Genomic DNA, 26,623 nt, shown 5'->3' on the forward strand with positions numbered 1-26,623 from the left:
GGCTGACCCTTCTCAAGTCCCTAAATACAGGAAGTGTAGTGCTAGGGACTGTTCAAGGCGTCTTCCGAAGGCCTCTATCGATCCTCACACCATTTGTTCCAATTGTCAGGGTAAATCCTGTCAATGGGAAGATCGGTGTGAGGAATGCGTTGGGCTTTCGGAATTCGATTTTCTCGAATTCCCTAAATATTCACGTAGGCTAGAGAGAGATAGAGTCAGGAGGAGTTCATCTCGCTCAGTTGATTTTTCCTCTCCCCATGCCCCACAACCTATTCCTTCCCCTGTAGTGGTTACTCCTGATCCCCCTTCTAGCACTCAACAACCTTCGATGGCAGATATGATGCGTGCCATCCAGGCTCTGGGTGAGAGAGTCGAGTCATTGGCGAGTGACCGCAACCAACTCATGGCAGACGTCAGGGAGTTGAAGGGTAAGAGTGCAGTGGGAAGTGAAGTGAGTGGTAGTGCTGTGAAAAGTGTTAGTGTTGCGCATGAGGGTGCGTCTGTTCGTGCCTGTCGTCCTCCCAGTCCGGGACCTCTTGCAAGCTCCCAAGCCCAGGGGAGAAGCAATGTCGTACGACCAAAGGGTTCGACAGGCTTTAATCAGCGGACAGACGTTCCCTCCGTGGTTTCGGACGTATCTTGCCAAGATCGCCCCACCCACAAGAAGACGAGAGAGCCCGTTCATTCCTCGTCTGCGGAAGAGGTTTCACGCCAGAAACGATGGACCAAGGTCTCACGGCCTCTCAAACGCAAGGTCCCTTCCGCGCAAGTCCAACGGCCCAGGTGTAGCCACTGGGTCAGTTCGGACTCGCTGCAGTCTTCCGATGACTGCACACCTCCTAAGAGAGGCAAAGTGGTACCGCAACAGGCAGTAACACCGTCTGTTGCCGCACCTGCTGCTGTAGACCCTAAGTGGTCTTTGCTACAGTCTATGCAGACACAGTTAGCATCTTTTATGCAGGAGTATCGTGCGGAGAAGGTTGACGCTGCACCCGTTAGCCTACAACCAACCACGGTTGTGCGTCCAGTAGACGCTGAGGCTACCTTCTCCCGCACTCCAGCTGTGAGAGTCCCACCACCCATGCGCAGTGTACCCTGCCAGCCGCACGTTGACGTTCACAGACGCACGGAACCCTCCGTTGACGTTCGCGAGTTACCACAACAACAGGAGGGTGGAGTTAAGTTGCTTTGTTTTGACGCTGTGCGTCAACCTCCGCAACCCACTGTGGTTACCGCTACTCGCCCGCAGCAGACTAGACAGTCAGGAGTAGAAGCTTTGCGTCCCCACACAGCTATGGTTGTTGCCAGCTCACAGACTGACCAACAGTTCCATGACGTTGCGTCCAGTGCAGTCACGCATGCACCCGTGCTGCCGGACTCAGCCGACCAGCTGATTCCTACTCCTTTGCCGCTTCCTCCTCAACATTCAGACGATGGACTCTCTGATGATGACGACGCTGCACATCTTGACGACCCGCACACGGACATCGACGAACCCAAGACCACGCCTCCCTCCTTGGACTTTAGGAAAGTGCTTGCACTGTTCAAGGATTTATATCCTGATCAGTTTGTGTCTGCAGCACCACGCTCTCCTCCCTCTGAGTTCGCTTTAGGCACGCAGTCTTCCGCACCTGCCTTTACGAAGCTCGTCCTCGCCCGCTCGTCCAAGAGAGCTTTAAGAGTGCTGGGAGATTGGTTGCAGTCCAAGAAGCAACTTGGGAAGACAGCTTTTATGTTTCCCCCTGCCAAGCTTGCTTCCAGATCTAGCGTCTGGTATGCCACGGGAGAAGTTCTCGGCTTGGGAGTTCCTGCCTCTGCCCAGGGCGACTTCTCAAGTCTTGTAGACTCTCCCCGCAGGCTGGCCATGAGACGCTCCAAGATTTGTTGGACTCCTTCGGATTTAGACCATCTGATGAAAGGAGTATTCAGAGCGTTCGAAGTTTTTAACTTTTTGGACTGGTGTTTGGGAGCGTTGAGCAGGAAGACCTCCCCTTCTGACAAGGAAACTTCCATGCTCATAATGTCCTGCATGGAGAAAGCCATACGGGATGGTTCTAGTGAGCTTGCGGCTTCTTTCGTTTCCGGGGTCCTCAAGAAACGGGAACACCTTTGCTCCTTCTTGTCAGCTGGAGTAACCCCATGTCAAAGATCGGAGCTTATGTTTGCTCCTCTCTCGAAGTGCCTCTTCCCTGAGGAGTTGATCAAGGAGATTGCTGCCTCCTTGATTCAAAAAGACACACATGACCTGGTTGCGTCATCCGCACGCAAAGCCACCCCTTTGCCCTCCGTGTCTAGACCCAGGATGGATACTCCAGCGTCAAGGTTCATTCCGCCCTTTCGTGGCAGAGCCTCCAGCAGAGGAGGTGCTCGTGCCGAAGGTCAACGTGGGAGCAAGAAGAAAGGTTCCAAGTCCTTTAGAGGCAGAGTCTGACTGCCACCTTCTTCAGACAGCAGTGGGAGCCAGGCTCAAGAACTACTGGCAGGCCTGGGAGAACAGGGGCGCAGACGCACAATCTGTGAAGTTACTCAGAGAGGGGTACAAGATTCCATTCTTGCGCAAGCCCCCTCTAGCAACAACTCCCATCGACCTCTCTCCCAGGTACAGAGAGGAGGACAAGAGACTAGCTTTGCAGCAAGAGGTGTCTCTCTTACTACAAAAGGGAGCGGTAGTCAAAGTCCGGGACCATCAATCCCCGGGCTTCTACAACCGTCTCTTCTTAGTCGTGAAGAAGACAGGAGGGTGGAGACCGGTGCTAGACGTCAGTGCTCTGAATGTCTGTCACAAAGCAGACGTTCGCCATGGAGACGACAAAGTCGGTTCTAGCATCGGTCAGGAAGGAAGACTGGATGGTCTCTTTAGACCTCAAGGACGCTTACTTTCACGTCCCCATCCACCCAGATTCCCAACCTTTTCTAAGGTTCGTTTACGGGAAGGTTGTATACCAATTTCAAGCCCTGTGCTTTGGCCTAAGCACGGCGCCTCTTGTTTTTACGAAACTGATGAGGAATATTGCCAAATTCCTGCATTTAGCAGACATCAGAGCCTCCCTCTATTTGGACGACTGGCTTCTAAGAGCTTCGTCAAGTCGTCGCTGTCTGGAGAATCTAAAGTGGACTCTGGATCTGACCAAGGAATTGGGTCTCCTGGTCAATATGGAAAAGTCCCAACTCGTCCCATCCCAAACTATAGTGTACCTAGGAATGGAGATTCAGAGTCAAGCTTTTCGGGCTTTTCCGTCGGCCCCCAGAATCAGTCAAGCCCAAGAATGCATCCAGAACATGCTAAAGAAGGACCGATGTTCAGTCAGACAGTGGATGAGTCTGATAGGGACGCTTTCATCACTGGACCAGTTCATTGCGTTAGGGAGACTGCACCTCCGACCCCTTCAATTTCACCTAGCTGTTCACTGGAGAAAGGACAAGACGCTAGAAGCGGTCTCGATCCCTATTTCCGAGAAGATGAAGTCTTCACTGACTTGGTGGAAGGACAACATTCACCTCAGAGAGGGTCTGCCACTGGCTGTTCAGACCCCCAACCACGTTCTCTTCTCGGACGCATCGGACACGGGCTGGGGTGCGACATTAGACGGTCGGGAATGCTCGGGCACGTGGAACGCGGATCAAAGAACGTTACATATCAACTGCAAGGAGCTACTGGCAGTTCATCTGGCCTTGAGAAGCTTCAAGTCCCTCCTTCTAGGCAAGGTGGTGGAGGTGAACTCCGACAACACCACAGCCTTGGCGTACATCTCCAAGCAAGGAGGGACTCATTCGATGACGTTATACGAGATCGCAAGGGACCTCCTCACCTGGTCAAGAGATCTAAACCTGTCTCTAGTAACGAGGTTCATTCAAGGCAACATGAATGTCATGGCAGACCGCCTCAGCCGGAAGGGTCAAATCATCCCAACAGAATGGACCCTTCACATGAATGTATGCAAGAGACTATGGGCCTTGTGGGGCCAACCTACCATAGATCTATTTGCAACCTCGATGACCAAGAGGCTCCCACTTTATTGCTCGCCGATCCCGGACCCAGCAGCAGTTCATATAGATGCCTTTCTTCTGGATTGGTCCCATCTAGACCTTTATGCATTCCCCCCGTTCAAGATTGTCAACAGAGTACTGCAGAAGTTCGCCTCTCACGAAGGGACAAGGTTGACGTTGGTTGCTCCCCTCTGGCCCGCGAGAGAATGGTTCACCGAGGTACTGCAATGGCTAGTGGACGTTCCCAGAACACTTCCTCTAAGAGTGGACCTTCTGCGTCAGCCACACGTAAAGAAGGTACACCCAAGCCTCCATGCTCTTCGTCTGACTGCCTTCAGACTATCGAAAGACTCTCGAGAGCTAGAGGCTTTTCGAAGGAGGCAGCCAGAGCGATTGCTAGAGCAAGGAGGACATCCACTCTTAAAGTCTACCAGTCGAAGTGGGAAGTCTTCCGAAGCTGGTGCAAGTCGGTATCAGTATCCTCAACCAGTACCTCTGTAACTCAGATAGCTGACTTCCTTTTATACCTTAGGAAGGAAAGATCTCTTTCAGCTCCCACGATCAAGGGTTACAGAAGCATGTTGGCAGCAGTCTTCCGTCACAGAGGCTTAGATCTTTCCAACAACAAAGATCTACAGGACCTCCTTAAGTCTTTTGAGACCTCGAAGGAGCGTCGTTTGGCCACACCAGGTTGGAATTTAGACGTGGTACTAAGATTCCTTATGTCAGAAAGGTTCGAGCCACTACAATCAGCCTCCTTTAAAGATCTCACTTTGAAGACTCTTTTCCTCGTCTGCTTAGCTACAGCTAAAAGAGTCAGTGAGATACACGCCTTCAGCAGGAACATCGGATTTTCATCTGAAACGGCTACATGTTCTTTGCAGCTTGGTTTTCTAGCCAAAAACGAACTACCTTCTTGTCCTTGGCCGAAATCGTTCGATATTCCAAGCCTTTCTAATTTGGTTGGAAATGAACTAGAAAGAGTCTTGTGCCCTGTTAGAGCTCTTAAGTTCTATTTAAAACGAACTAAACCTTTACGAGGACAGTCAGAAGCTCTATGGTGTGCTATTAAGAAACCTTCTTTACCTATGTCGAAGAATGCAGTTTCCTATTATATTAGACTGTTGATACGAGAAGCTCATTCCCATCTGAATGAGGAAGACCATGCTTTGCTGAAGGTAAGGACACATGAAGTTAGAGCTGTCGCAACTTCAGTGGCCTTCAAACAAAACAGATCTCTGCAGAGTATAATGGACGCAACCTATTGGAGAAGCAAGTCAGTGTTCGCGTCTTTTTATCTTAAAGATGTCCAGTCTCTTTACGAGAACTGCTACACCCTGGGACCATTCGTAGCAGCGAGTGCAGTAGTGGGTGAGGGCTCAACCACTACATTCCCCTAATTCCATAACCTTTTTAATCTTTCTCTTGAAATGTTTTTTATTGTTGTTTTTGGGTTGTCCGGAAGGCTAAGAAGCCTTTCGCATCCTGGTTGATTTGGCGGGTGGTCAAATTCTTTTCTTGAGAAGCGCCTAGATTAGAGGTTTTGATGAGGTCCTTTAGTATGGGTTGCAACCCTTGATACTTCAGCTCCTAGGAGTCGCACAGCATCCTATGAGGATCGCGAGGCTCAGTAAGGAAGACGTACTTAAAAAGGCAGAGTAATTGTTCAAGTCGACTTCCTTACCAGGTACTTATTTATTTTATGTTTGTTATTTTGAATAACTGCTAAAATGAAATACAAAATACTTAGCTCTTAATAATGTAAACATGTAATGCTGGTCTCTACCCACCCCCCTGGGTGTGAATCAGCTTATATGATCACCGGCTAAGTTTAATATTGAAAAATGTTATTTTTATTAATAAAATAAATTTTTGAATATACTTACCCGGTGATCATATATTAAAGGACCCTCCCTTCCTCCCCAATAGAGACCCAGTGGACCGAGGAGAAAATTGGTTCTGTGTTTACATGGAGTACTTGAGTACCTGCTCGACAGATGGCGCTGTTGATGTACACCCCCACCTGTATAGCGATCGCTGGCGTATTTTGTCCTTAGGTTTTTCTGTCGGGCAGCAGAGCTGACAGCTTATATGATCACCGGGTAAGTATATTAAAAAATTTATTTTATTAATAAAAATAACATTTCTATATTCACCTGATCATTCATATGCATGCCTACCCTCCTCCCCACTGACTTGTGTCAAGAGAAGAGGGATTAGTTTCAACTTCAAGGAGGAAAAACATCAAGATTCTATGATGAACTACTGCTTTGCTTCTTGCCATTAACCACAGGAGTGTTTCATTACTTTACTAGAAGCATTTATCTTTTGAAATGAAAGAAAATGGGAATATTTTCAAATTTTGTGGGTAATTATTGATAAACCAACCTTCTAGAGAAAAAAACCATTATGAACATCAGATAAGTATAGATATAAATTGTACTTTATTATTAAAATTAAAATTTTATACAGAAATAAGAAATAGAAATATGAATAATGTAGGCTATTGTATATACTTAATGATATTTTAATAGAATATTTAAAAATATTTGGTATTTAATAGTTTTTAGGATTTCTATTCATGATAACTGATTTGCATCGTGTAGATATTGTATTTATTGCATTTTCTTTTTTTATTTACCTCATTCCAGACTATTTTCTATGATCTACCTTGCCTTTCACTGCTGTCTGATGATGAGTGGCTAGCAGTTGATTCTCTTTTGAGTGTGATAAATACATCAATTCTGCCAGTCAAGAGTATTTTACCACTTTATAATGTAGATAACCTTTTAGCAGAGTCAATTCCTGCACCATGGGTTATCAAAGCTGTCGGTAAGAACATTTCAGTTAGCTTTTAACCCTTTTACCCCCAGGCTATTTGGAAATTTCCAACCCTTAACCCCCGAGGGGTTGTTTTTTTCCCAGCACATTTTGCAGTATATTTTTTTTTAATTGCTCTAACAGCCTTAATTTTTGTCATAGAGAGGTCAGGTTGGTCTCATTCTCTTGGAAAATGCCTGAATTTTCTTAAAAAATTATCAAAAATATGAAAAAAAAAAATTTTATAGCTTTTTTTTGCAAGGACGTACCGGTACGTCCATGGGGGTAAAGGGATGGCTTTTGTGAAACGTACCAGTACGTCCTTTGGGAGTAAAAGGGTTAAAAAGTATTTGTGTTATGATTTTCTGATAATATAATGATGTGTATTATACAGCACAATGTATATTATTATGAACCTTCCCTGATGATCATATTGCTTCTCTCGAAGCTTGGTTTATATCGACATTTCCCACAAAAACTAGAACAAATTCTGTGTTCTTTCCATTTGATGGGCTGCGACCTCTAGTAAATTAGAGAGACAATCTAGCGGTTTATTGGCATAACTATGACTTGGTACACTTTATCTTCTTTTTTTATTAGTTTCTGTGTTGTTCTTGTATTGATCGGGAGTTCTCCAAGCTCAGATTGTTTACGCTATTTAGGTTTTTAGTGATTTTTTAAATAATGTCTTCTGGATTTGTCAATGATTACTATGTAGATGTTTTGAGGCTATTATTTCTGAGCAATCACCATCCGTATTCAATTTATATTTCGTGATTGGGACAATATTGGGAATTAGAAAATTGTTGTGAGAAGTTTTAAGACCTTACTGTTCCTCTTATAGAAAAATATGCTTCTATGGATACTGACCAAATTGAATGTTCAAATTGTAAAAGAAAAATAACTTAGTTTTATGGAAAATCTAGTTCATTATTGCAGGGATGATAACAATAATGCTATGCCAACTATTAAAGAGTCTAGCTTTGATAGTGATGAGCTCCAAGACCTCCGGCTTGGAATTTTAGCAATTCAGATTGTTGCATTTTTGTCTACATGTTTCAAATAGTGGAAAGCCAATCATCACAGACAACCAGTTTTGTAGGTGGCACATGCAAACCCTTATGTGCCACATTTAACCCCATCAAGACTACAGTTTACTCTATACTATCAGAAACAAAAGGTTTTCGCAGTCTTTTAGATTTCCTATTTTAGAATTCAAAGGACCGTCAACTTGGTCACAACTGTGGTAAAACTTCTGGAATACTGTGTAATATTGAGCCTTATGATGGAAAAGGCATGACTATTAGAATTACCTGGCATACCTAGTATTACGAACAGGTTGGTACTGTTCAAGAAGATACTCTACTGTAATGGTCACAATTCTTTAAAGAACACACTGTCACAGCTCTGCAAAGAAAAGTAACAAAGATGCTCGTATGACACAGGCAAAATATAGAATGTATAGATATTACTCTGTGAGTGGAAGATTTAAGGTTTGAGCATGGGATGAGATGTGAGCTAAGGCAAAACAAAATGGTGTAAAAATCACATGAACACTGCGTGGTTGGTGTATGGGTCCCACTCAACTGCTTTCTTTGTATCGCTTGCTACTCTTGTTAGTACTTGGCCATAAAAAAATGCTCATATGGAAGGAAATTCTTGCTCGCAGACCAACACAATTCTCGTAAACCAATTAAAAATTACTTTTAAGAGGATAAGGAATAGTTTTGACTTTGAGACTAAGACAAAAGAAGGTACAGTGTTCCCAAGCCATCGTTATTGCCATTAGCTGCCAGATAGTCTCATTACTCTACTAGAGTGCATAGCCTAATAGAAGGAAAGAAAACTGGAAATTTTTTAGTTTTTGTGGTATAAACCGAGCTTCATTAGAGACGTAAGATGAAAGCTTTTGAGTATAGAAATAAAAAGTTTTTTATTGAAACTCCATTTTTATAACAATACAGTATAAGGAATTTGGTACTTATTCCAAAAACCTTCAATTTGTTGATGTCTCATTAATCCTCAAAAAAATATACCTTTTTTAGCAGTTCATGTGAATAATTGGCTTAAGTTATAGAAGGAATTGCATTTGAGAATAATGATGACATATAGATATCATTTTGATTTGGCAATTGGATAATTTTTTCAGGGGAAACATCTGCAACAGATGAGCTGGAGGATACAGAGAATCCTAGATCAAATTTTCAGAGGAAGATGACCCCTTGGAAATCCATGATGCCAGAGTTATCTAGCTCTTTAGGTCTACCTAATCAGGTTAGTATACTGTAATTTGCCAGGAATGATTTTCAGAGATTAACTTTGTTCGTTTATTGGAATTTAGTGATTTCCATTACTTTTTAATCAAATACCTTCTATTTTTTATATTAATGGTATAATGATAAAATGTGTTTTAGTACTAGACATGCAGCCAGGGACCATTGAGATGCAAGGAATGAGATACCAACTGTAACCTCCACTGTTACTTAGGAGTAGACTTGTAAACTGTAAAACTGACCGTCTTCCAAAAATATATTGGAGGCTTACTTAACAAGCATCACAAATTGGATGTTAGATTTTGAGTCTATATCCAGTATACTATATGAGATACCAGATGATACTACAGTAACAAATAATATAAGTGTGTACTCTCCTGATTATAGAATGACCAGTGAGAGACATAATGGAGGGTTGCTACCCTCCAGACAAACACACTGAAAAAGAATCTAATTGTATCTAGATCCAACTTAGGAGATACCAAGTAAAATTCCCTTTACAATAGCAGTGCATCGGTTAGAATACTGTGGGGATAATGACATATATTTGTTGCTATGAGACATACAAATCTTCGTCCTTTAATTTGAGTGATTACTTTGATGCGAGCTGGAATCGGCCATTGAAATGGATAAAGCGCAGTTATCCAACTGGTAAGGGTGAGGGGCAAAGCCTTGCCACTCCCTCACAGCCACTTCTCTATTCATTTTACCTTTGACCGTTATGCTGTTCGCACATGTGTCTTTAGCCTTCTTCAAGTTGTGGATTCTTTTCCTAATGCTTTTATGGCTGCTGACAATGGAGTGGAAACATGAAATTTTAGTTATCCTTGGGAAGAGCGGGCACTGTAACCGCTTCATGGAGAATTCGCAGGTAGACCCACACTCTCTTTGTGCTTTGTGTTGGGAGCATATCTGTGTGCAGGCATCCCCTTGTGCCAGTTGACGATCATGTCCTTCAGTTCAGTGGCAGGCATATGCTTTGAAGGGGAAGAAGTGTGCTAGGCATTCATTGTAGTCAGACTGGACAATGCCCAAGAAGACAACAGTGAAGGCTTCCACTTCCTTGGTGGAGCCCTTGGATTTACAGCATCCTGCTTTTCCAACTATGGTTGTAGCTTAGCAAGTAATGATAATATAATCACAATTTTACCTTCAATATCTATCTTAAAACTAACCTTATCACTAATCTTATACAACTGATATAACAATTTTTAGTACCTCATAGAATGAAAGCATTATTCAAACCTAAAAATTGAACTTAATGTTTATTTATCAATGAAGCTACTGTACTTGATATATACCTGTTTAGTCCTCAATCTCAATAAACTTGAAACTGAGTGTAATATGATATTACAAATATACTCTGTGACACAATGCACCAAAACATATAAATTTCATGTATCATAACAATATTTCACAACTAGTCTACAAATTTTTATTAATTGGGAAATATGACTTCCTATATAGCTTAAGCACATCACAAATCACAATGGTCAATGAATAAAGTTCTCTAAATCCATACTTAATCTGCCCTTGTAACTCCCAGCAGACTTTTCTGCACTGCATTCATTTGAACAGTATTGAAGAGGAGCAAATATTTGTTTATGTCTGCACATATTTCACCATATAAAACCATGTTCTGACAATATATCCAAATTCAACCTTTCAGATACGATATCCCTATACACTATTCCATCTCCAGAGAAGCTTTCCCAAAATAACATATGAAGCTTCCCTTAGTATTACTGCACACACAATTTGGCCCACACAAAAATGAATTAACGCTGGTTTTACAAATAAAAAAAATGTCAAGGAGGTCACCCTTAATATCATATCAGCCTGCAAAGAAGACAGGAATGGCTGAAAATCAACAAATGAGAGCAAATAAAAAACAATTAGAACAGTAGTTTAAAGAAATACAAAACCACCAGCAGGTCATGCTGTTTTAGAGGTTACTCGTTTGCTCTAAATGACAATTTTTGCAATGGGATACCAAATGGCTGATCCAGTACTCTGTATCCATCTTCTCCTCAACCCATATAAACCTGACCTCAACCTATCCCAGTGCTGTTGATGGCTATTTCTGCCCCCCCAAAAAGATGATGTGATGCTCATTCAATACTAATTGAACTAAACACAGAAAGAATCTGTCTCTTGTCCAAATAATTCCTGTACTTAAGCATCCTGGGCCACTTGATATGTTGAAAGCTTGTATGTACTATGGTTAGGTGCTAAATGCAGATATTTAAGTTAACTCCTGGTCCTCAGCCTGCAGACCCTTAGAAGCAACAGCTGGTCAAAGTGAGGCTTGTATAAGACAAGGGAAAATGAACTATCTACTGTCATTGGTGCTATGAATAGTTAGCTTTTAACTGGTTCTCGGGTTCTTGCTCAAGTTTTCAGTGTGTACTTTGTATGCAGTAGGTATGTTTTTTTTACTGTCACAAAATAATTATTGATATGATATATAGAAAAATGTATCAGCTGAAATAGCAGTGAATTTTCCATACAGTTAGATGTTCCATCCATTTCTATAACTCCTTTTATCACTAGTATTTAAATGCAAAGCACAAATTGAACTAGCTATTTGTCACCATGAACAATTCTAGCAAAGAAATTATACAGAGTAGTGATCTATAATTTTTAGGAAACTGAACTTGAATTTTGATTTCAGAAATCGTGTAGTCAGAGAAGAGGTGGTCTCATAGTTGTAGCATCACTGATTGACAAAACTCCCAACCTTGGTGGTCTCTGTCGAACTTGTGAAGTCTTCAGTGTGAAGGAATATGTTGTCTCCTCGCTTGCTATACAGGAAGATCATAATTTTAATTCACTCTCTCTCACAGCTCAGCAGTGGGTACCAATGAAAGAGGTGAGTTTGTCTTTACAAAGGTGTATTAGATATATTGTACAGTATAGTAGTTATTTGCAGAATTAAGACTTCGAGTTTCACACTTTGTATTTGTTCCTAAGCGTAAACAAACTTCGGAGTCACTTATATGGGTTTTACTCCTAAGTCAATTTACTATGACCAGAAAAAGAAAAATTACATAACTGGCAATCATATATGGTTACCAGGCACCCCATAGCTGGGTAACAAACTCATGCCTCTGAGAGACAGAGTAACTCTATTCCTGGTCGCCGTCGTGAACGGATCTCCATCCCACACTATGATCATGACTATATACTGGATTACCCTTTTTTAGTGCATTTTTCTTTCCGTGTATTTCGTGAGATGAGTGGCTCTACAGGCACCATGAAGACTTGCCTCGGCCTTGGAGGCCACCAATGAGGAACCTTCATGAGCCGGATCGAAGTTGATCTGTTCTCCTTATGCCAGAAATGCCGTGGTATTTGGTGTTCACACGATTCACCTCGGGAATTTTGCAAGGATTGTCCGCCCTTCCAGGGGGAAAATTATTGTGCATGTCGCAAAAAGCGAGTTAAGAGGTATAAATCCTCTTCAATGTTGTCTTCCATCGAGAGCAAGAAGTACTAGCTTCTTCATGTGATGCACGATCTCTCTCACCCTGATCCTCCTTTGCTGGAGCTCTCTGTGACTTCGGTATGTGAGGAGCAGAATCATGGAGGCAGTGCAACTGTTCCTGCACAAATAAGAACTTCCGGATCAGCAATGGCAACGATTTCGGGGACTTCTTTCATCAGCGGAGAAGCTCATGCCTCATAGGCATCTTTACTAGCGATTGTATCTCTAGTTAGCAACCAGTGACCTCCTTACCATTCTTGTCAGAAGTGATCCCTACATCCTTACGTAGCAGAAAGACTTCCCTGGAAGGCTGCCAAGTTTTACCTTGACTGCCAAATTTGATCCTAACAGCCAAGTTTTACCTTGACTGCCAAATTTGATCTTGACAGCCAAGTTTTATATTGACAGCCAAGTTCAATCTTGACAGCCCCAGAAGGCTGCCAAGTTTGATCTTTGCTCCTATGGGAATTACCATCAATCGACCTGATTGCCATTCAGTTGAAAAAGAAACTTTCAGTATTCTGCTCTCCAATTCCAGACCTGTCAGCAGGGTTTCAGGCGGCTTTCCATGCCCTTGGAAATATCTAGACATGTGTGTCTTTCTGACCATTGACTTAATTTGCTAATTACTCAAAAGACAGTTGACAACATTGAGGCTCAGGATGATCCTGACTGCTCCCAAGTGGCCACACACTGAATGGTATCTGGTTCAGCTATTATCTCATCTACCTTCGTCAGGGAAGCTCCTCAGTCTGCGCGGTGAAGGGTACCGGTCAGCCTTGAACCAGGTTTTCAAATTAGGTCATAGTCATTTCTTCTTCATGGAATCGTCACAACTCACGAGGAGCTTTGAACAGTCTTGCCCCTTCTCAAAAACTCGGCAGAGGAATGGAAGGTCTCTCCATTCTTCAGATCTCTCAAACTGGCCTGCACAAGCCTATGAGATAGGTATCAGATAAGGATCTGACCCTCAAGACTGTCCTTTACTAGACTTGTCCTCAGCAAAGTGATTAGGCAATCGACATGCTTTTCCTACGTCACAAGTCACTCTGAAGTATGGAAGAAGGTCTTTCACATCTGGATGTGAGCACATAAAGTCAGACATATCGGATGTAGCTAAGCTCTCAGGAGGAACATGTCAATGACACAGGTCATGAAGGCAGAAGTCTGGTAACAACTGACAACCTTCGCTAGCCACTACCTATGAAATTATACCCACAGGTCCATTGATATCTTTACCCTTGGCCTAGTTGTAGCTATTCAACAGATTGTGTAGCAAACCTAGCTCCTTCATGGGACAAGAAACCTTGTTCTACCTCTTATTTTTTCTTCTTTTATCCCCTCCCATGTCGTGTAGTAGTCGTTTCATTATGACTGAACTACTTCTCTTAACAGAAAAGTATTTGTTTAGAAGTATCTCCATAATCCTCCCAAACAAGGGTAAGGATGGACAAAAGGTATGCAAATTTTGGAGGAATAATGGGAGGAGGCCGCTCATTAAAGAAAAGCCAGTTGATCGTGTATCAGCCATGCCTGGGAATGGCAAAAGAGACACCAAATTATAAGGATTAATAGGAGTACTTCTGTTATTTTTCCCATGTTTATTTTCATATTGATTCTATTCTATGGCATAAATGAAGGCTAAAGGTGATTGACATTTTAACATTGTTATAAAAAATGTAGTTGATAATTTCATTATACATAATATCTTACTTTGAAATACATTACAAACTTTTTCATTATCTTATATACATATAACCTATTAGTGACCAAAATTTTAAGCTATTCCCTTTATCTGCTAATTCTTCTCTCATTATTGTATTATTCCATACTATTATTTATTAATAGGAATTATTGACACCGAAAGTGAATCAGTTTAGTATAACTTGTGAAACTTTACTGCAACCTGTGTTAAGTTTAACAGTAATCTGCTTACCTCCATATTGATATTATTATCATTACAAGCTAGGCTGTTACCCTTGTTGGAAAAGCAGGATGCTATAAGCCTAAGGGCTTCTACAGGGAAAAATAGCCCAGTGAGGAGAAGAAATAAAGGAAATAGATAAACTACAAGAGAAGAATAAACAATTTAAATAAAATAGTAACAACATAAAATTAGATCCTTCACATATAAACTATAAAAACTTAGAAAAAAATAAGAGGAAGAGAAATGACATAAACAGCATGCCCAAGTGTACTGTACCCCCAAGCAAGAGAACTCTTATCCAAGACAGTGGAAGGCCATAGTACAGAGGCTATGACACTACCCAATGCCAGAGAACAATGGTTTGATTTTGGAGTGTCCTTCTCCTAGAAGAGCTGCTTACCATAGCTAAAGAGTCTCTTCTACTCTTACCAAGAGGAAAGTGGACACTAAACAATTACATTGCAGTGGTTAATCCCTGATCAAAGAAGAATTGTTTTGTAATCTCAGTGTTGTCAGGTGTATAAGGACAGAGGAGAATGTGGTAAGAATAGGCAAGACTATTCAGTGTATGTGTAGGCAAAGACAAAATGGGCTGTAATGAGAGAGAGAGGGATCCACTGTAGTACTGTCTGGCCAGTCAAAGGACCCAATAACTCTCTTGTGATAGTAGAGTATAATTATATATCTCTTACAAATATTTTAAGATATTACTTTAATCCATAAGTAAAAGTGATTGTCCAGTGTCTCTGTATTATACATCACATACATATACCAAGGCACTTCCCCCAATTTTGGGGGGTAGCCGACATCAACAAAGAAACAAAAACAAAAAGGGGACCTCTACTCTCTACGTTCCTCCCAGCCTAACAAGGGACTCAACCGAGTTCAGCTGGTACTACTAGGGTGTCACAGCCCACCCTCCCACAGTATTCACCACAGATGAAGCTTCATAATGCTGAATCTCCTACTGCTGCTACCTCCGCGGTCATCTAAGTCATCGGAGGCAGCAGCAGGGCCTACCGGAACTGCGTCACAATCGCTCGCCATTCATTCCTATTTCTAGCACGCTCTCTTGCCTCACTCACATCTATCCTCCTATCACCCAGAGCTTCCTTCACTCCATCCATCCACCCAAACCTTTGCCTTCCTCTCGTACTTCTCCCATCAACTCTTGCATTCATCACCTTCTTTAGCAGACAGCCTATGTAAGCTGCCATTATGGTACTTAACTAATTTATAGAAGTTTACTTTCCCCAGTGCTTTGTCGCAGGACATCTCCTTCATATATTTTTTCACGTGTTGTATATCAATTACATCATTTGATGGATAAAGCAGTTTTCCTTTTATTTTTAATTTGATGAGGGTGTGATGATAATTTACAGTTAATTGTTAACATTAATGCTTCAATGCAGACCTCACACTGTAAAGACTTTTTAACTTAATATCAAGAAAGCCTGTAGTATAAGCTACCATTTAATTTGAAAATTTTTACTACTGGTAACAGTTAGAAATATAATCATAATTATCTTCCTTTTCCTCTGAATGTACTTTGTAAATTCCTTCTAAAATTCTGTCCTGAGACATATGCATTTATAGGATTTACTGCAACAGGGTTGGTTAAGCCGCTTGAAGCAGTTAATATGGGCACCGATTCCAATGGCAAGCAGTTGCCACGAATGGTATCCATCAAGTCATTAAGAACAAACAACCTTTTGTAAGCCGTAGCGAACTGTCTCGCTGTTTGTTTATCTTTATTGCCTCCTATGCTTCTTACTTAACCAAAGAATAGTTCAGTGTGATCGCGAATGAATTTTCAGGTCATCAAAAATTACAAAGGCCCACCATCAGATGCAATACAGTTTTCTTACAGAATCTGAAGACTTCATATGCAATATAGAAAGCCAATGAATCCAGTTTTTATATTGGATTTTAAGATGTCTTTACCATTTAGCAGTCTTAATGAGCTGAAATATATTTCTGCTTTTATTAGAAAATATTTAATATCATTTGCTTTAATTTTCTGAATTAGGTATTTAAATCCCTTTGCATTTAGATTTTGAGAATTCATCATGTCAAGTTGAATACCATTATGAAATCAACAGTAGCTTTACTTCCCTCAAATTCACTTTTTTTTGTTTTCATCAATGCAGAATTTTAAAGAAGTTGCACCCAATTCACTTAGCAGCTGTACTGCTAACTTAAACTTTAATTTTTTTTTTCTTTTATCCTTCTCACATGAGCAGCTCTGAGCTATTTACCTATGTGGAATTCCTCTTTTTCTTGGAGTCTGTACAAATGTTCTGTGTACTCCCATTTCATATAATTTTCATTCTTATAAATGAAAATTTTCTTATCTCATAAACAATTTCTCATAAATTTTATCATGTGACAAGGATCTGTATATCACCTGTCGATGGTAACTAGAAAAGTGGCAGCGTTTTCCGAAATAATTGTAACATTAAGGTGTGATTACTCATTTTATTTATGAATGGTATTGTAATCACATTGTCTGAATGCTTAAGTTCAGCAAAAATGTATTAAAACTTTAACTACCCATTTATTGATTCATGTGTCTTGAAGTAAGATATTTGAAACTGGATAATGGTATTTGTTATGCTTATAAAAAACTGACACCTCGAATCATGTGAGGTCGCAAACCCTCTGTCAGCCAGCGATTCAGTTGCCAGTCCCAATATGGCTGCCAGGGACCAAAGTGGCTTCACTTAGCACACAGTAAGTCGTCTCCTCCAGTCATTCCTCCAAGATGCAAACCCATTTTTCATAAATGACCATACAATCAGACAGATCCTCCACACTGATATAGGATCTTCCAATGTTCATCTACCAGTCACCTTGTAAGGGGCTAGCCTAACACCTGCCACATCTTCCTGGCCAAGGTGTTAGGAGGGACAGGAGTCATTACCTTTGCTCTTAAACAGAACTGAAGTACTTTGATATTTCCTGGGAAAGTAAAGCAGCCAGTATAGTTTTAGACTTCCTCCCTCCTAAGGATGTCTCCTGTTTAAGGACGATGGTTTGTATTCATGTAGGAACAAATCACAGATTTTTAAAAAAAGCGAGCAAGTCCAAAACAGAAGGATGTCCTAGAGGGCGTTCGTGTTAGGCGTCGGTGGCGTGGTTCAAGTGTGGTATCTAGGGCCTCTGTTACGGCCCTTCCCTTTGATGAAGGAATTATCTAAATGGAAGACAGCCTGTGAATAGTGGCTTTCACACGCCCCTGCTTTATACACGACACCCACAAGGTGCTCGCGCGAGGGTAGTAACCTCTGCATTCCATGCTTTTATCTTTCTCTGGTATATTTGGAAGGTTTATATCAGAAAAGTGTAAAGAAGGACCCTTTTCACCAGGCGTCACAGGTCTCTCCCCAGAAATAGATTTTTCCTTAGTCAAAATCCCTTTTGTATTTTTCTCAACTATACAAACCCAAGTCCTTTAAATTCCACTTCCTGCCATATGCCAAGTCCTAGATTTAAAGTTAAAGACAGTGCTCAGTGGCCTTCTGGTGGGTGGGACTTACCCTCCACCTGTCAGCTACTACTACCAGTTCGTTGAAAATTTTCAGGCCGTTTTCCAGCATTACTGAAATCATATTCCTATTATAGGATTCAGGTTTGTAGTTAGGATAAATACAAATTACTTGAAATTTTTCAACTTTCCTTCATCAAAACTCCTTTTTTTAATTATAGGTGAAACCTGAGGATTTGCCAGGATACTTACGAGGACTTCAGAGGGAAGGCTACACCCTTGTAGCAGCCGAGCAAACTGGAAATAGTAAATTGTTGTCAGAATATGAATTTCCCGAAAGGACTGTAGTGGTGCTAGGGTAAGTTATGGTTTACAGTATTATTTAAAGGCTTTAAAAGATTCACTTTGGCAACTCTAATATTTTCATTTGTGTGACACTTTCATACATACATTCTGAAATTAGAAAACTCACTTTGGCAACTCTAATACAGGTAATCGGCGACTTACAACCGAGATAGGGACCAAGAGACACGTTGTAAGTCAATTTGGATGTATTTCGAATTTAAAAATTGAAGTTTCCTTAGATATTCAAGTTGCATCATGATTTGGTAATCATCCAGTCATATTTTATCAATATTTTCTTACTGTATATCATTATTTAATTTTCTTGTTTCATGGGATATCATATGTTCTATTAAAGCTTTTATGTATTCAATTTTTCAATTTTGGAAGCATTTTAACAATCAACGATTACCAACCTTTTTTTTTACCTTTGGTTATGATCAGCTGATCTGAAGGTCCCGTTATTGTATTGAGAGAATGGGCACATACGAATAACCATTATTATTAGTTATCATACAGATACATTCTCTCTCTTCTTCTGTGTGTGTGCGTGTGTACGGGTAGTTGATTTTTAAAGCTTCATACAGTATTAAATTTTTAGTTCATTATTAAACCTTCAAATTTCATTAGACATTATTGTGCTTAATTTCTTAAATTTACGGTAAGTAGTGCTATTATCATAACAACTGATACAGAACACTGAGACACTTGATATCATAAATCAATGTTTCGATGATGGGAATAATATTATTTGGTAATACACGGAAATGAAATCATTTGGTTTGCAGCGCGCCTTCCACTAGAAATATGACATCATAGGACATGTAACGTGAACTTGACAGAGAATGACTTGCGAAATATGTAAAACCCTTTTCTTTTTCCTTGTAAAAAATTAAAGTACTAACTTATCAAGCAAAGGTATTTCATTTCTATAATTTAAAATAAGAAATATTATTTCTAAGAAAATATTGCTCCTATTAATGTACTGTACTTTCATTAGATAAATATCGCTCTATTATCAAGATGAAATAAAAGTAGCGTAGAGTCAAATTTACGCTGAGTAGTCCTCATAGCAAATTACTTTGTATCGTTACTTGATATTTCGATAGTGGGAATACTAATACTAATCGTTAACTTATTGGAAGGAAATCACTCTGTTGCCAACTCGCTTTCCGCCGGAAGTATGACGTCACCAGTTGTATATGAACTCGACAGATTAAAACTTTTCCTAATGTATTTTTTACTGAAAATGTATACTGTGTATTATCAATAAAAGAAAATACTAACTTGCCAAAATAAATCAGTTGATTTTTATACAAGAAAATAGATTATTTTCAATGAAATATTTGTCCTATTAGTGTACAATTGCCAACATACTTGTGACATCATCACAGTGAAAAAATGGTCTCAAAGTCAAACATTCGTAAGTCTCGTAAGTCGTAAGTTGACGACTACCTGTATTTTCATTTGTGTGACACTTTTTTACATACAGTCTGAAATGGATTGTAAACTTATCACATCTCTCTAAATATGGACATGTCACAAAATTTTTAAAGTTCATTGTCCACTACATTTTTTTGGAATGCAAATAACTTCATTTAGTTTTACAGGCACTCTTTGCAATGTAATTTCAACAATACAGCTGTTGAGATTTATCAAAGTAAGTTATTCTTAGGACATTGAACACATTTAATGAAAATAAGGGCATTACATATTTTTGCTGGAATACATTCTTGTAAGGTAGTAGGTTGGCCTGGGCACCAGCCACCCATTGAGATACTACCACTAGAGAGTTATGAGGCCTTTTGACTGGCCTGATAGTACTACATTGGATCCTTCTCTCTGGTTACTGTTCATTTTCCCTTTGCCTACACACACAATCTGAATAGTTGGCCTATTTATTACATATTCTCCACTGTCCTCATACACCTGACAACATTGAGATTAGCAAACAATTCTTCTAAATCTGAGGGGTTAACTACTGCACTGTAATTGTTCCTTGACCACTTTCCTCTTGGTAGGGTAGAAGAGACTCTTTAGCTATGGTAAGCAGCTCTTCTAGGAGAAGGACACTCCAAATTCAAACCATTGTTCTCTAGTCTTGGGTAGTGCCATAGCCTCTGTACCATGGTCTTCCACTGTCTTGGGTTAGAGTTCTCTTACTTGAGGCACATTATTCTATCTTATTTCTCTTCCTCCCAGCCACATGTTTACACCTCATTATAAAAGTTTAATGGCTGTATACTCCAGCTTTTCTGATAATCTATCCTATGTAAATAGCTCAGGTTTGTTTAGTTAGGAAATATACAAATGATATCTAAATTTGTAATTTTTTCACTACTTTTTTTATTAAATGCTAATATTGTAACAAATTCTATTTTCAGAAATGAGAGAGAAGGCATTCCCTGTGATCTTCTTCAGTTACTTGATGTTTGTGTTGAGATTCCTCAGTCTGGTATCATCCGTTCCCTTAATGTTCATGTTTCGGGTGCATTATTTGTGTGGGAATATACAAGGCAACATCGACAGAAACTCATGAAACAGTGAATACTTTTATATATGTAAGTGCTAAGATTATATTATTGTCTCTAAAAATTCAGAGAGGTTAGGGACACCAGCTCCTATGAGTATGTTAATCTCCGTCACTAAATTTTGGTCCCCCTAGAATAGTGTATTAGCTCATAGACCTGTTAAATTAGGCCATTAATTATTATACAGTACTAATGATTTTGGTACTTGCAAATTGAACTTCGAACACTTACCTTATTGCCTTATTCTATGTTTGGGTTCCCCCAGGTCCCTCAGTGTGAGGGAGAGCAATTTAGATTTAAGTAAATTTAATTATCATTGATATCTCAAGTAACACTGCATACCATAAACAGTTTAATTTCACGTATTGGAGATATTGCTGCAATAGCTTTAAGTCTTTCCTTCTGATATTTTTTTTTACAAATTTACTAGTTTTTTTTTAGCCTGTTAAAGAATGAATCTTACATTATGGGATTAAAGCTGTCATATCTTGGAAATTCATTGAAATGATAAAAAATTCAGTACTACAGAAATTAAAGCTAACACAGAGGGACAAACATAGAGATTTTAGGCTAACACATTTTATTATGAAATTACCATAAAGTATCTCAGCAATACTTGAATCATAAGAAAACTGAATGTCCTACAGAATTTATACAAAAATAGGGCTCTAAGATTCCTTTGAAAATTCCACTCTATAATATATTTTCAAGTTACTAGATTGCACTTTTTAATGTGCACTAAAATCCATCACTAATTTTATGTTAAGCCAATAAAGGAAAACCTGTATAAGGCTAGAACAGAGAATTCAATACAACATAAATACCAAAGCACCGGCTCAGTGTGTATAAGGGAGATCTTCAAGTTTGGACGTTATTGATTCTGTCACAGCACCTCCAATGATGAAATCATCTAGCAATCGATCACATGTCATCATTGAGAATTAATATTATACTGGAGATTGCAACTTGCATGTTAACTTGCGCCAAGCTGCCATCTTCTGTCTGGTTACCGAGAAGTCATATTGTCCTATTGGATTTCCTGTTCAAGCTTTTTACAGGAATGTCCATGGAGATCACATAGCACAGTAACCACAAACAAACTTGGAATCTTTCTTTGGGAAAAATGAATTTAAGTGTCTCATTGAGAAAAATAAAGTTATAACTTGAACAAAGTTTAAGCAAATGAATTACAGAGTAAATGCTTATTTTCACTGTACATCTCAGTTACCACAGTGCTTAATGCACAGTAAATTTATAATGAAAGCTTTCCCAAGGTGCTCTTCTGCACACCCAATTGAGGTCCTTCAGACTGGTCTTTAACACTTGGTCGACTATTAAGACAAACTGAAGAAGGCCTTGAAGAATGAATCTGATCTTGCTTAGAATTATTTGTTAAGATGCATTTGGTAGTATTACAGTGGCTTTTAACATTCCATTGAAGACCAAGCCACTGAAATGCCCCCAGCAGTAATGAAGGTTGTTAGTGTTGACATGTCACTGATAGCCAATACAGTTTTAGCATTCAAGGTGCTGTGTCAAGTTCAATAGTGTCTGAACTTGAGGGTCTCTTATACACATCAAGTCAGTGCTTTGCTTGTTGACACACTGGCCCTATAGCAGGGGAGACAAAATTTATTTAGTATTTATGTCTTCTTTGATTCCCTGTTTTAGCCTTTTACAGGAAACTCCTTGGAGACAACATAGCACATTAACCAAAAAAAAAACTGCTACGTAAAACTAAACCAAAGCACCCCAAAAATTTAAAATCTTTTGAAATAATTAGCTTTATTGTTGGAGCCATAGCTTGCCAACAACATCCTGAGTCTCACTGTTTACATGATCATCATCATATGAGTCCCACTCTGAACTCATTAAATCTACTTCAGTTTTGGTGTGAGTTTTGCAATGTAAATCATCCATCATGCTTTGTGTTGTACAGTATTAGATACGCTACACTTTTTAAGAGATTTCATTAGTCTTCTTTCCTTTTATCCCATGAATTAATTACATTCCTATGCCACTATGTTTTAAAACCATAAAATTTTCTGGTATTCTTATCTGAAAGTCACCTTATATGGTTTATAAGTTCATGTAGCTTAAGATTTATTATTCCTTTTGGTATTGAAGGTGTTTTACCTACAAAATTCAGAAAAGATGCAACTTTAGTCATGAACACTGCAGAAAGAGAGACAAAATTTTAGGTTAGGTAAACAGATGAGCTGTAATTGGTTACATAATTCCAGACAGCTTAAGTGAATTTTAGACAGGGTAATAAATGTTTCTGGAACTAGGGTGTAAGAGTTGAGGAAAATTTTATACTATATACTATACCATGTATATACAGTAATTATGTTACTGTAAAATATCTTTATTACTACAAGAGACAGGGTATATTATTAAAAAGTATAATACTGTCCTTATTTTCATAGATTTATTACTATACAATATATGCCCATAATATTTTTTGTTTAGCTTACAGGTTTAGAATTCTTTATTCAAAATTCAGAAATCGGAGTTTTTGAAATGATAAACAGAAAATTCCACAGTTCTGGGAAAGTTCCACCAAGTACAGCTATTCCTCGTGTGATCTATCCTCTGACCTCATGATATTACTTTGCTTTTAGTACTTATTATAGTAACCCCCTTATTTATTCTGATTATAGCCTTTTTGTGCGATCCATGGTTCAGAATACATTAATCCCTCGCCATATCGCGGTTTACCTATCGCTCCCTCTTTACTTCGTGGATTTATAAATATATTATATGCAAATCTATATTTCAGACATATTTTTCATATTTTGATTTGTTGTTAAAATTATCGTAGTCATTTTTCGACTTAAGTTAATAAAGTAAATTACAGTAATACCGCATTTACTCGCATAACACTTACTATCTCGCATAGTGTGAGAGCACCAAATATTTATTCATAAAAAATTCTTTTATCATGTAACTCGTGTATCATACAAATTCCTTCTTTGAGACCAATTTATAATGAACTGATCTCTTTTTCTCCACTTGTTTATCTCAACTTCTAGTTCTTTAAGTTAAAGAATGATAAAAGTATAGTTACTGTACAAAAAGAACTGATTTGTTATGAATAACTGATCCAGATAATAACGGCTGTTTTGCTTGCATTTCAACTTTTGTACAATGATAAACAATTACCGTAGTTGTTAAAAATGACATTAAGCAGAACATAACTGATGTTTTATTACATTATTATATAAAGAATTGATAGAAAAAGTCAATAATTTCCCACGCTCCGTAATCAAGCATTGTTAAGGTAAAGACTATGAGATTATCGTGCGTCAGCAACGGATTACACACTATAAAAAATTATAGAAGTATTTCACTAAAAACTATATACTGTACTGTACTTATATATGATAGAATAAAAATGATTGTTCAAGTACAGTAATAATTTTCTTTTTGCAAGAGAAAAATAAATCATTTAGTAGTTTCCCTTAATCAGCTGATTTGGAAAGTATAGACAGTAGCACTGATGAGTTTACAAAAGTAAACAATTGAAAAGTCATATATTTCGTGTGTCTTTATTTCATGATGCGATACTAATGTGTGAATATTACATGCATTATTAATGGATACTGTTCAGTTTAAGTGAAACATCAGTGTTTTTAAAATCCGGTTTATTTTGAATACAGACCTACTGTACTTTTGGGCTACTGTAAATGTTCATGTAGTTTGGCTAATGATATAGCCTGGCCAAGTAGCATATATGTTAACTAATTCAGTTTTAAATTTTGCAATTTATGTATGTATGTTGTACACGTAAGGATGTATTTACTGTAAAAGTAAGTTTTGAGTTAAGTGTTTTAAGAGCGTATAAAAGATTTATAAGAGTGTAAGGATGGTTTATTGAAGCTCAAACATATGAAGAAAAAAATTTGAAAAATTTAAATAATGAGGAAAAAAATATATCGTAGATTTCTGTATCTACTTCTCGGTTTTCAGCTGTCACAGGGGTGGGGTGTCCTGGAACAGCGCAATAGCCGAGGGAAGACTGTATAATTAAAGTGTAGATAAAATCTGGAGATATACCTATAGGTAATAGCAAAAAGAAAGAGAGACCATTCATGTTCATTTAAAACTGGAAAAGTTAAGTTTCTGATGAAACGAAAGCAATATAAGTGAGAAATGTCTGACTGGGAATTTGGTGTCAGAACAACAGCTATTTATGACCTAAAGAAACAGAAGGATAACACTGTTGAAGTTCTATGTGGAAAGCAATAAGCAAAAGTTAATGAATAGTAAAAAATTATTACATACTGTAGAATGAAAGTGATCCAAAGACATGATAAAGGTTGTGTTTGACATATGAGAGAAAGACAGCTAATATTCTTTTAAGCATGGATTGTATAATTCTGGAGAATATAAAACATCATTTTAATTGCATTTTTATTTATGTAAAAGATTGATTAAGGTGAGAATTTGATAGTGAAAATAATCTTTTAATCTATGGGATATCACATCCACTGTCGGTAATTTGGTAACGAATAATCCAGCGCCTCCTTTAACCCCCTCACTACATACCAGGCATTGGATCCCCCTCAGTAGTTGCGTACGAGATTTGTCACCATCGGATAAACATTCATATTTATTCTATGATAACCTATATTTCTTTGTTTATATTTTTAATGCTGAGTATAGGATAAATTTTTCAATATTAATCTTACCCGATGATCATGTAGCTGTCAACTCTGTTGCCCGACAGAAATCTAAGGTCGGGATACGCCAGCGATCGCTACACAGGTGGGGGTGTACACAACAGCGCCATCTGTGAGCAGGTACTCAAATACTTCTTGTCAACAAGAACTCAATTTTTCCTCTGTCGTGCCACAGGCAAGACCTACTAAATACGCCGTCCCTAACTGGATTTGTTTTCACAACGTTTTGGTGAAGTACACTATTCCAGTTTTGAGCTTTCGCTATGCAGGGGTTTTATCTTCATTTCAAAACTTGAACTCGTTTTGGATAGATTTAATTATGGTGACGAAGAGAGTATGGACTCTCTTTCACTTTTAAATGGCCGACCCTTCCCTTAGACGGAAGTGTTGGTGACGAAGAGAGTATGGACTCTCTTTCACTTTTAAATGACCGACCCTTCCCTTAGACGGAAGTGTGTTTAGGTTTTTGGTAATTTTGCTTAACAAGTTATAGATCTATTTATTTTATATCTCTCCGCCATTTATAGGCCTCTTCGATTAACTTTCCATTTATTATAAACTTATAAAAAATTTATTTTTTATGTTTGTTTATATGCGACCTTTCCTAATAGTAGGCGGTCCTTACTTGGAACCGAAGTTAATTAACATTGAGCCCGTCATATCGTATTTCCTTTTAAGAATTTATACTTTTTTAATTTTAATGTTTTTGAAAGAATTTCTTTGATAGTCTCGTACTGTTTTCAAAGATGAACTAACGTTTAGTTTAGTCTCCGCAGTTGTTGACGTTCAGAACGTTCAACATGCGCTCTATCGTTACGATAGAGAGAGAGTATTTCACGGTTTCACGTTGCAGTAAGAGTAAACCGATTCTAGCGTTTCGTTCATTCTTTCTTAGCTTAAATGGTTTTAATTCTAATAAAGGAACTTTTTATTTGGGAAACCTTTCAGTTTTTTTCCTTTAACAAATAATATGTTTTAACGATATATAATTGGGCTCATCTCTCAGGTTCTAAGTCAAGAGAGAGAGAGAGAGAGATAGAGACGGAGGGAGAGAGAGGAGAATAAACGTTTCGTTCAAGCGGGT

General features: G+C 38.8%; 1 protein-coding gene across 1 annotated transcript in view; it reads left to right on the forward strand.

Moving 5' to 3' along the window:
- LOC137619585 (probable methyltransferase TARBP1) overlaps positions 1 to 21,572 on the forward strand; it is an 83,108-nt gene extending 61,536 nt beyond the window's left edge. The window contains exons 9-13 of the mRNA XM_068349750.1: positions 6,639 to 6,819; positions 8,957 to 9,081; positions 11,755 to 11,952; positions 18,203 to 18,339; positions 20,708 to 21,572. Coding sequence (XP_068205851.1) covers positions 6,639 to 6,819; positions 8,957 to 9,081; positions 11,755 to 11,952; positions 18,203 to 18,339; positions 20,708 to 20,870 — 804 coding nt within the window. The 3' untranslated portion in view covers positions 20,871 to 21,572. The remainder of the gene's footprint in view (positions 1 to 6,638; positions 6,820 to 8,956; positions 9,082 to 11,754; positions 11,953 to 18,202; positions 18,340 to 20,707) is intronic.
- Positions 21,573 to 26,623: the final 5,051 nt, after the last annotated feature.

The sequence above is a fragment of the Palaemon carinicauda genome, chromosome 26, assembly GCF_036898095.1.
Source record: "Palaemon carinicauda isolate YSFRI2023 chromosome 26, ASM3689809v2, whole genome shotgun sequence".
Lineage (NCBI taxonomy): Eukaryota > Metazoa > Arthropoda > Malacostraca > Decapoda > Palaemonidae > Palaemon > Palaemon carinicauda.